Consider the following 11666-nt stretch of genomic DNA (forward strand, 5'->3'; position numbering starts at 1 on the left):
GATTTTTTTTTCAGATCCAACGACTGAGCGAATTACGAGTAAAGTTTCAAATGCTCGCACTTCGGCAGAACCTACAACTAAAGGTATTGAGTCGATAAATCTCATCCACTATCAAAAAGATCAATGCAGATTCAGAATTCAAAATTGTATTGTCATTTGGCGAATGCAGTGTGGCCTGAGATCTTTCAGAACATATCACAAGCAGTAAATAGCCATTTGTTGACGATCTGCAAGGGATAGATTTGTTTCAGTTTCAATACTATGATATTTGTAGGTTACTTAAAGATTTCTTACGTCTTGAGTTTATGTTGGGCATTGACAAAAATCCTTTTCTTTTTACAGAGCAAACGCGCACGACTGCAAAAATGACCACTGTAAAACCAGCTGCAGGTAACTTGACAGAATTGAATTGTCTAAGTCTCATTTTTTTTTATATTTTAAAGGATGCATTAATTGGTCAAGTAAAGGGTTTAACTTGTGTTGTGAACGATTTTTTTTTCAGATCCAACGACTGAGCGAATTACGAGTAAAGTTTCAAATGCTCGCACTTCGGCAGAACCTACAACTAAAGGTATTGAGTCGATAAATCTCATCCACTATCAAAAAGATTGATGCAGATTCAGAATTCAAAATTGTATTGTCAGTTGGCGAATGCAGTGTGGCCTGAGATCTTTCAGAACATATCACAAGCAGTAAATAGCCATTTGTTGACGATCTGCGAGGGATAGATTTGTTTCAGTTTCAATACTATGATATTTGTAGGTTACTTGAAGATTTCTTCAGTCTTAGTCAATGTCGGGTATTGACAAGAATCCTTTTCTTATTTACAGAGCAACCGCGCACGACTGCGAAAATGACAACTGCAAAACCAGTTGCAGGTAATTTCACAGAATTGAATTTTCTAAGTGTTTCATCATTTTTACTTGCTTTAATTTGTTAAATGAACGATCTTACATTGTGAACACTTTTTTTTTTTAGATCCAACGACTGAGCGAATTACAAGTAAAATATCAACCGCTCGCACCTCGGCAGAACCTACAACAGAAGGTATTTAATCGATAGAACTCGTCTCATATCATGCAGTGGTACATTCAGGATGCATACTTGGTTTTCGTTTGTGGTTTCGGCTGCGATCTTTCAGCCTATGTTACAAGAAGCTTATTTCCTTTATTCGTTGTCTGAGAGGAACCGCTTGTTTTTAGTTTCAATACTATGGTAGTCGAGACATCTTGTATCTAATTGTATCCTATAGACCAATCCGGGCACGCTGTCACTTCTATCACGAAGGCCCCCTTCAATGGCGAAGACATTGCGCCAGCTATTGTTCAGATAATCCTCTGGGGCAGTTACTTTGTACAGTAGCGTGCTCTGTGGTTTTCTTAATTGATTGAGGCCCGTGAGTGTCCAGTGACCAAGTGCTCCGATTCGCAAACTTCAAAACTTTTTGTTTTTTTGTTCTGCCCATTGTTTAGATTGCCAGTTATCGGCCTTCAGCTGTCTAAATGGAGGGACATTTGATGCTGAGTTTTGCGAGTGTGTTTGCCCACTTACTCATTCAGGAGCAACATGTGCTGGTAACATAAATATTGTTTATAATTAAGTATTTTTAAGAATGTTGATATTTCCAAACAATTCTTCTTGCTGATGGTCCTCACTCATGAATGTTGCCAAATGGTGTGACGTAACGATTCTGTTCTTCTGAGAACTCCTAGAGAAGCGGCCTCTTTATAAGCTAAAAACACAGTCGTTTGCCTACTGCTTAGAATTTTAATTACCAACAACCAACATATCTGTGTATGTAATTTTGCAACTGATGGCAGCTTTGGGTGGTTCCAAAAACTATTTGGTATACGTCACTCGTTCAAATCAGTTCTTCTCGCTATACTTTTTCAGCTTGCCTGCAATGAATGTCTTCAAAGATCAATAATGTGACTACAATTAGAGGTTTTATCACCTAAACATTCGTTGGTTTTTTTTTTGCAGATGCGAATCCGTGTCTCTCTAGTAATAGATGCCCTGATGCTCAACACTACTGTCTACCAGATATAAACCAAGATGGCTTCACTTGCATTTGCAATGTTTTCAACGGGTCTTTCCCGCAAGATGATGGTGCTTGTCAACGTAAGTTGATTTTGTGCCATTTGTTACCACAAAGTACTTGAAGGAAATGCTATTTGTTTTAGCCCAAAACTGTCATAAGTGGAACGCATCATGTCGTACACTGTACTCGCAAACCTCCAACATCCTGCAAACCTCCATGACCTATTTTTATTCAACCAACTCATTCAAATTACTAAGCATTTGGTACATTTCGCACTTGTTAATTCCTTCCAATCTCAGTAGCATTTTGATCTCCATCAAAACCAAAATATCAAAACCCATTAGAACAAGAAGTCATTGTAGATGGAGTCAGTAAAGATGGAGGTTTTACCTGAAAGGCAAAAGCTTAAAGGGTATTTTTTACATACATGCACAAAAAAAATTACACTGATGATTTCCAAAATTAAGAAAGACAGATAAACTAACTTATTAGGAGATCAAATCACATGTAGATAATGATGTGTTTTGATGATTAATTTTGTTGTCTTTTTTTTCTGTACAGAACTTCCGTCTAAACAGATTGTGTTGACAGCTAATTTGGATTTCAACCAGACCTACAAAAATCCAACATCAAGTGCATTCCAGAGATTAGCTGCTGTGTTTGAACGAGCGGTAATATTAATCTGTTCTGATCTCTATTCAGGAATGAAACAAAAGTACGATCATTTCATTACATGGGTGTGAACAGTTTACTAAAGAAAGGACTTCAATTTAAAGTACAACGCTGAACAAGTGCCAAAGCAGATGCGATCACGCCGATCAAATGAAGAACTGATCAAAGTTATTGTGAATGATTTGAAATTCAAAAGAGGGCCGTAGCCTCAGGAATAAAAAATATGCGATCTATATGTATCTAAATGTAATTTGGTCTTTTAAAAATAAAACAGGGATACCCATTATTGTCGTTTCTGCATTTTTCAATTTCTGTATACAAATTCTGAGGCATTCTTAATTGATAACAATAATTTCCATTACTTTGAAAATTACATCTTTTGAGGAATCAACTGACAGGGAGATTCTTTAGTGTGACCAGTGTATGTAAACATTTCCTCCAGATTTTGATGAGGCTTAAGGAGCATCCATCTACCAACGGTGTATTGTCAGTGCACGTCCCGTGGATGGAGGAAGGCAGTGTTATCGTGAGGTCTGTGGCTTCATTTGAAAACGTTGCGCCCTCAAACGTCGCCATACAGGAAGTCATGTCAAGCAGTCTATCACTGAGTGACGGCAATACAGTCATCGACATCAACCGTGATTCTGTAATCGTAAACGGTAATACACATGTATACAAACCAGGACTGGGGGTGAAGGCCGCCCTCTTGTGTGAAACGAATACTGCCTCAAGGGGCAGGTAGACAAACATATTGAGGACTAAGGACTATGCAAATTGCAGCCTTGATCTTAAATATGCATTTCGTATTAACCTCTTATTGTACATTTCATTAACCGTCTAACCATGTATGTAGCGGCTTTTCAAGAATGTAGTCCTGGATTGCAGCACAGTGCAGACCATATATCTGAATTTCGGTCTTATTCGTTTTAGTTGAGTGTCCGTGAGTGCCTAAAAATTGACTGGATGTGCATTATCCCTTTTGTTTATAAGTATTACGTTTGACCACTGCAATTGTCCTTAATCATTCGGCTTCTTTGTATATATGTATTACAATTGACCACTGCAATTGTCTTTAATCCTGCGGCTGTTGGTTGCTCTGTTATTTCAATGGCCGAAGTGAAATATCAATGATAATTTTGGGTTTTTTCATGACAGATGGGGAAGTAGTCTGTGCACCAACCTACTGCAAGAATGGCGGGACGTGTAACACGTCTGGGAACTTTCCTTACCATTCGTTTACGTGCAGGTAAATGAAAAATCAATTGAAGAAATTCCGGGGAATTGAACCGTAACGCATTTACCAACACTAAGTTACATTGTAAACTTATTGTAGTTGGGGCTTGTCAAGAAGAATTATTAGAAAACGGTACGGTGCGCGAATTTCTTAATTTTTGCATGATTTTCATTCGGAAAAACAGTAGAAATATATCCACCAGATAGGAATGCGATTTGTTAAATTAGGGAGCATGTAGTCAAGGGCGGATCCAGGGGGGCCAAAGGGGGCCATGCCCCCCCCCCCCAAAAAAAAACGAAACCAATTTTTTTTTTTGTGTGTGACATCGCAATAAAGGCAGGCATTGAGTACACCACCATCTTTTCCTCAAAAAAAACATTGGTTAAAGTGGTCAGAAATTGCCTCAGATCGCACCACAGAGCATCTAGAATCCAAAAAATTTTCAGGGCCCTTGAGTGGGCCCCGAATCCCACGCCGTAATTTTTTTGACCCATTTTTTTGGGGGACCAAATTTTTTTTTGGCCCCCCCAAAAAATTGTGTTCTGGATCCGCCCTTGCATGTAGTGCACATGCAAAACGATTCCTTAGGCCCCCTTTACACTGGCTGCTACCTTTGTACCACCTATGACTGACCATAAAAGGGCCAGGGCGCTCAATGGTCACCTAAACCCAAGAAAATCCTGTTTTTATGTAACTGCTCCAGCGATCCTTGTGCCTCCCTTGAACCACCAAAACTGCAGTTTTTCAGGCATTTTCATGTCGAGCTATGAGCGACCTATGCGTCCACTGAGCCACCTGCCTGCCTCCCCTGTGCTTCCCATGTGCAACCTACGGCCATGGTGGCTCAAGGCTTGCCGTGGTCGCCGAATGGAGGCACAGTGGTCACTACGGTCATCGTTCAATGCACGCTATTGGTCGGCCATAGGTGGCACACGGGAGGCACAAGGGAGGCAGAGTACACCACCATCTTTTCCTCAAAAAAAAATTGGTTAAAGTGGTCAGAAATTGCCTCAGATCGCACCACAGAGCATCTAGAATCCAAAAAAATTTCAGGGCCCTTGAGCGGGCCCTGAACCCCACGCTGTAATTTTTTAACCCATTTTTGGGGGGATCAAATTTTTTTTGGGCCCCCCCAAAAAATTGTGTTCTGGATCCGCCCTTGCATGTAGTGCACATGCAAAACGATTCCTTAGGCCCCCTTTACACTGGCTGCTGCCTTTGTACCACCTATGACTGACCATAAAAGGGCCAGGGCGCTCAATGGTCGCCTAAACCCAAGAAAATCCTGTTTCTATGTAACTGCTCCAGCGATCCTTGTGCCTCCCTTGAACCACCAAAACTGCAGTTTTTCAGGCATTTTCATGTCGAGCTATGAGCAACCTATGCGTCCACTGAGCCACCTGCCTGCCTCCCCTGTGCTTCCCATGTGCAACCTACGGCCATGGTGGCTCAAGGCTTGCCGTGGTCGCCGAATGGAGGCACAGTGGTCGCTACGGTCATCGTTCAATGCACGCTATTGGTCGGCCATAGGTGGCACACGGGAGGCACAAGGGAGGCAGAAGCATCGCCCGGATTTACGGTAAAATTTGCAACAAAACAGATCTTTTACGTGGCTACCTTAAGCCGACCATTGTGCATCCATTCGGCAACCACGGCAATGCTTGTGCCTCCCTTCTGCCTCATTTGAGCCACCTTTGAGCAAGCAACCTCCCCGACGACCTTTGTGCGACTGTTTTGAACATGTTCAAACATTTACGGCGACCATGGCGTCCCTAGCGATGTCTGAACATCCTGTGTACCACCTTTGAACGACCTAGGCAACCATTCGGCCTCCTTTGAGCCTCCAACGGCGACATGGCCTGTTTTATGGTCGCACAGGGGAGGCACAGAGGTCGCATCCCTGTGTAAAGGGGGTCTTACATATTTCAAACGAAATGTACTACAGTGTTCATTTTCTTTCTTTTTTTCCTTTTAGCTGTCAAGCTTCACATACTGGGGAGCGTTGCGAGACAGAAATCGACGGTAAAAACTTGTTGCAAATTCAATATGGGTGTATAGTCTAGTGTATAGCTAAAGGAATAGCTAAGAAGATTTGTGAATGTTGGGGCGGCTCCTACTTTTTACCGAAACGAATTTCTTGACGTCAACGAATAGTCATTGAGACGTTCTCTGTATTGCATGAAATGAACCTCCCTCACCTTTGCATTGCAAAACAGGCAAATAGAATCATTAACACTACTTACACTAAATCAAGACTACCTAAGTGTATACAAAAACGCAGGTTTCCTCTTTAATGGGGAACGTTGACCTCAAATGCATGAGTTATACGTAAGCCAAGCATATTTACTTAATTATTGAATCTGATGGAGTTTAATAGCGTGTGGTTTTTTTGAAAACTCAGTCATTTGTGTACAAAGCTCTCTATGTCATTCTGGTTTTTCTGTCGTCACAATAATGACAGAGTACAGTTTAACATAATTGTATACAAAACATATTAACCAAAATATAGTTATCTCATAGTGTGTGTATTTAATCGTTATCCCCTTCAGGGCCCGGTTCGGACGGTCTGTCCACCATTGCCTTAGTACTCATCATCGTTGGATGTGCTGTGCTTATTCTCGTGGTGGCGTGCATGCTGTTCTGCATGTGTCTTCTCCTTTTGAGGCAACGTACCAAGCCACTTGCTTACCGTGACCACATACAGCGGTTGGGTGTGCCTAGAGAAAGCCGGAGCATTCTTGATCTGAGCACGGAGTCTGGTGATGTCCCCCGCATGGCAGATTTTGATGATGAGAGGGGTAGGATGAGTCGTCTGATGCACGTCATGAGTCGCTCTCCCTACCTACAGCAGGTAAAGGCAATAAAGGCACATAGAAACAGTGGTGATTCCCCTGAAAAGAACAATAATAGCGCCCATATCCACCACTATAGGTGCTCAATGCACTAACATCATTATTACCCTGCCAATTGGGCCAATGAAACACTCCAAACACCATCTCAGCTCCCACAGCTCGATGCTGCCATTTCGGCGCAAAGCAACTAATTTCAATCACAACTCTGCCCTCCTCCCCTCACAGGTACTCCATTTACTCCTGGGTGGTGAGACGAAATGGGTGACAAATTGCCTTGCCCACGGGGTACACACAACATTACATATGCTGGACTCGAACCAGCAACCTGCGGAATTACCCCAGACCACGAATCCAATGCTTCAGACCACAAGGCCATGAGGCCACGGCACCCCACACTTCAAAATATGAAACAGCAACTTTTAAGCAGGAAAAACTAGCAACAGAATCCAAGAAGCTATCGATTGAATGAGAAACACCGTTGCTCAAAGTGACGAAAGGGCAGGCACCAAATTTCCTGTCACATTTTAGTCCACTATACCTGAAGTGGTATCGTCCAGAGGAAATCTTTCATTAAAGGTGGCACAGCGAGGATGATCAATCCACGGGGACCTCGACGACATGTGAATGATGTCCCGACTGCCAATTTAGGGATTCACGCAAAGGTGCGCGCAATTCAAAAATACCAAACAGCAACTATAAAATAGGAAACACTAGCAACGGAATCCAGTTACGAGACGAAAACTGGGCATAGATGTTCTGTGTTTTCTCTCAACAATGGGATAATTAAGATTTTGAAATTTTGTGTTGCCTGAAACAAAACAAATACACAAAAAGCAAATGATGTTATGTTTGTTTTATGTGTATTTTAAATTGTGAAATGAAAGTCGGCTGAGAACCTCCATTTATATAGATTATTGTAATGCTTTGTTTTCTCTGTCTGTAAAGGGTTTACCGGGCCGAGAGGAGTTTATCCGGCCCTATATAGCAACAGGACTGGAAGGGCCGTACCGTCAAGATCCTCACGTGAGTAATTAACAAGCTCAGAGATATACATCCTGCAGACATCTTTGTTTAGTTTGACGGATTTTTGTTTCTGGTTGGGCAGTTGTGAGCAGCCATTCTTTTCAAATGTGCGTCTGGACATGGCAGACACAATAATTATGAGCCTGAAATTTAAAGGTCACGCGGCGAGCTTCCGCAATCCTCGCGTGGCCTGCCTATGGGCATTTTACACTAGGTTGCTCGTTTTCTTGCAGTAATTTTTGACAGAATAATTTGTAAATGTAATCACCCCAAGAAACATTTCGCATGTAATTTGTTTTCAAAGCCGTTTTTTCGAAGTGAAGTCGGCGAGGTCCGGCGGGACACTGTTGAAGTTCCTGTGGCATATCCTTGGATGAAATTCGGCTACACATTTAAATATGGTATCACTGGAAAGCTAAAGATGTGTTCTTTAATATAGGATGTGTGTCACTATAGAAAAGTCAAAGTTGGGGGTTATTTCTTATTATGATATGGCAGGTCACAAAATACAAAAGATTGTACTAAATCCTAATAGCGCCCTCCTCCTAATTCAGATTTCTTCAACCAGCGGTGAGGAATCAGGTCAAAATAAATAATGGGTTTTGGTTTTTGTGTTTAGCGCCAAAAACCCGTACGTCGCAACAGTAAGGTATTGGTTTTTAAACAGCGTATTTGGAGCTTAATGTCAGTCAAGAAGGTTCTAGCCTTTGTTAAGTATTACTTTCATTAGATACGGGGTAACCGATGTAATTTTAATCGATAGTCAATCTCTTTTTATCTACAGGCCGAGTATGCAGGACGCGTGGTGCGCAATCCGATGGCCATCTAAAATTCATCGCCAACGATTGCATTTTAATGTTCTGTACCAGTCTCAAGTCAATGTATTACTGCACTGGGAAAATGCCTGGGTTAATTTTACCCATGCAAGGGTGAAAACTGCAACTACCAAAAATTGGGTTCGCCTTTACCTAATCGTTTGAGTCGGGGTGATCTAAATCAAATTAGGTTTTGCCCTTCACCGACGTCGCAGACGTCTGCACTGGAAAGCAGGAGGTCGTGGATTCGAGTCCCATCGGAGTGATTTTTTCCAACTTTCACTCGGGAGGTAACACACTGAGTATACAGTGTTTATACGTCGGTGAAAGGCAAAACCGTAACGATTAATTGTTTGGGTTAGAGTTTCTGTTAAATTCAACCAAAACTTGTGGTCATACCAGACTAAATTTAATTTGGTCTTGTATGACCACAAGTTTTTGGTTGCATTAAACAGAAATTCTTTCTTTCAGAAATTTAACCCGAACAATTGAGAAAAGGACAACCAAATTTTGGGTAGTTGTAGTGTTCACCCGTGCTTGGGTAAAATTAAACCAGGCAACTATTCAGTGTGTCTTTAATTCATATTTTAACTATTACTATAAGTTTACAATACTTCATTGAAACGAAAATTCCTTCTGCAATGCCTGATTGGATGACAGCGTGCTTAAACATCACAGGCCTGTCGTCCTTTGTCTTTTATAGACAAAGCTCGTCTTTTTAATTTGGTTAACGACAAGTAATTCACTGTATCCAGTTTATATACCTATATGCTACTCAGAAAAAAAAATCGTGTTTTCCGTAAGAAGAATAGTGGTATTTTTATCCATAGTATTGACATGCTAAAGTATATGCAGCGTTTTTTTAGCTGTAGATCCTCGGGAACATTAGCAAACAAAGTAATTACATTTGTGAAAATCTCAATATGGTAACTCGGGGATCATTATTTCACCAGATTTTGTATAACAACATTATACGCAATTGTATTTTTTTACACAGAGTAAACATTATATAATTATATTGGATACTACGATTTAGCCCTTTTTAATGCCTACCTGTATAAGCACGTTATTTGTGTATGACAACATTATACGTAATTTTGTACACAGAGTAAACATTATATATATATTGGATATTACGATTAAGCCGTCTTTTATGCGTACCTCAACATGTTAAGAGTCTTCCGTATGTTGTGGAGTGACGTGGCTTCGTTGTCTGGAGCTTTGAATCCTTGGTCTGCGGGTTATTCTGCAGGTTGTGGGCTCGAGGCGCAGGCCAGCCTGAGGTTATATGTGTGCCTTTGGGCTAGGTACTTTGTCACTCCGCTTCTCTCCACCCAGGAGTAATTATAAATGGGTACCTGTGAGGGCAGATATGGTTATTGTGGTTGATTACTAAGCTGTTTTGCACTGAAGTGGCAGCATCGAGCTTAGCCCCATAAATGTGGCCAATTTACTGGACTACCTCCGTAAACATAGGCCACACTTCCACATGTACAAAAACGTGTCGCACTTTGTCAAATTTTGATTTTCACATTTAGGCTTAGTTTGTAGGTTTTTTGGCTTTAGAAGCATACTCACCCTCTTAATAGGCTAATCCGAAAGTGCTGCCTTTTTCAGATGTTCAATTTTTGTGAAATCTCATGTTGAAATTTTGATACGCAAACGTGTGTAAATGAATCTGGAAATTTCACGAAAAATAGACATCTGAAAAAGGCAGCACTTTCAGATTAGCCTATTAAGAGGGTGAGTATGCTTCTAAAGCAAAATAATCTACAAACTAAGCCTAAATGTGAAAAGCAAAATTTGGCAAAGTGCGACACGTTTTTGTACATGTGGATGTGTGGCCTATGTTTACGGAGGTAGTCCAGTAAATAGGCCACATTTATGGGGCTACATCGAGCTGTATACTCCCCAGGGAGCTGAGATGGTATTTTGAATGTTTCATTGGCCCAATGAGCAGGGTAATAATGAGGAAGCGCTTTGAAACCCATCAGGTATAAAGCCTTCAGCATCACCTTTTATAAGTTTAAGCACATCAGAGAAAGAAATTTACTACCTCCCAAAACATTACTTCCTCCCAAACAAATAAGCAATTAAACGGCTGAAAGTAAATGGCAGGGCGAAGTTAAGTTTTTATGTTTTCTTTTGTGATTAGGCCTATTGCTTTAGTCGTGACTAGGCCGCTTTGTAAAATGTGGCTAGATTTATAATTATCTGTTTACTCGGAGTATTAAAATGTATCCTGGAACTTTAAGTCTCAGTCATTTACTTACATGTTACTCCTCTTTATGTACCTCATGGGTAGTTAATGTATTAACATGTAATAAGACGTCACACTTTGTTTGAGTGTGTGCTTTCCTATGGTGCTCAGTAGACCGTGAGCCCCCACTGGCTCCGTAGGGGAAGTGCACGTAAACAAAGTGTGACGTCATCAGTACAGATGCTTATTGTATCTCTCTCTTCACTTCATTTATTTCCACTTCATTCACAGACATCACATTAATACAAATATAGGTTTTCTGGGTTATTTTAACACTTATCATGATTATCATGATATTGATAATTTAATTTCGTCCCGGAACATCGCAAAGCTCAGTTCTCAATTTGAATTTCAAAAAACCACCACTAGATTTCGTTGAAGTTTCAGTATATTTCAACCTACCGAGTTGTCCTAAATTTGTGAAATTCGTCTCGTGTAGCAAAAGGCGATACGATTTGAAAATGTGCCCAATCTCTTCGGAATTATTTCAAGAATCGTGCGCATTAATAAAAGTATAATTTCAGCATATATTTTCCTTATATGTATAAATAAAAGTAGTTAGCTGCTTATGATCTTTTCTGTGTTATACAATTAACATTGGAATCAGGAAAAGATCTTTCACAATATGCCACTTACCTATGATATGGAAATTAAGCATTAAGATCAAACACCATCGTAATATTGCTCAAATAGCGCCCTTCTATTGTGGTCATTCCTCGGATAGGCTAATTCTTAATAATTCCATAACACTCTACAGCTTTACAACTTT

General features: G+C 40.6%; 1 protein-coding gene across 11 annotated transcripts in view; it reads left to right on the top strand.

The window, feature by feature from the left end:
• LOC119720271 overlaps positions 1-8912 on the top strand; it is a 67209-nt gene extending 58297 nt beyond the window's left edge. For 7 of the 11 annotated variants that reach the window (XM_038189900.1, XM_038189902.1, XM_038189909.1 and 4 more), the window contains 14 exons: positions 15-83; positions 343-390; positions 503-571; positions 831-878; positions 979-1047; positions 1473-1574; positions 1984-2121; positions 2603-2712; positions 3156-3372; positions 3869-3959; positions 5923-5969; positions 6497-6798; positions 7745-7822; positions 8607-8912. In XM_038189900.1, the coding sequence (XP_038045828.1) occupies positions 15-83; positions 343-390; positions 503-571; positions 831-878; positions 979-1047; positions 1473-1574; positions 1984-2121; positions 2603-2712; positions 3156-3372; positions 3869-3959; positions 5923-5969; positions 6497-6798; positions 7745-7822; positions 8607-8651 (1433 nt within the window). In that variant the 3' untranslated portion in view covers positions 8652-8912. The remainder of the gene's footprint in view (positions 1-14; positions 84-342; positions 391-502; positions 572-830; positions 879-978; positions 1048-1472; positions 1575-1983; positions 2122-2602; positions 2713-3155; positions 3373-3868; positions 3960-5922; positions 5970-6496; positions 6799-7744; positions 7823-8606) is intronic. The other 4 variants (XM_038189904.1, XM_038189908.1, XM_038189910.1 and 1 more) reach the window with 4 other exon arrangements.
• The last annotated feature ends 2754 nt before the right edge of the window (positions 8913-11666 follow it).

The sequence above is a fragment of the Patiria miniata genome, unplaced genomic scaffold (genome assembly GCF_015706575.1).
Source record: "Patiria miniata isolate m_02_andy unplaced genomic scaffold, ASM1570657v1 HiC_scaffold_9, whole genome shotgun sequence".
Classification (NCBI taxonomy): Eukaryota; Metazoa; Echinodermata; class Asteroidea; order Valvatida; family Asterinidae; genus Patiria; species Patiria miniata.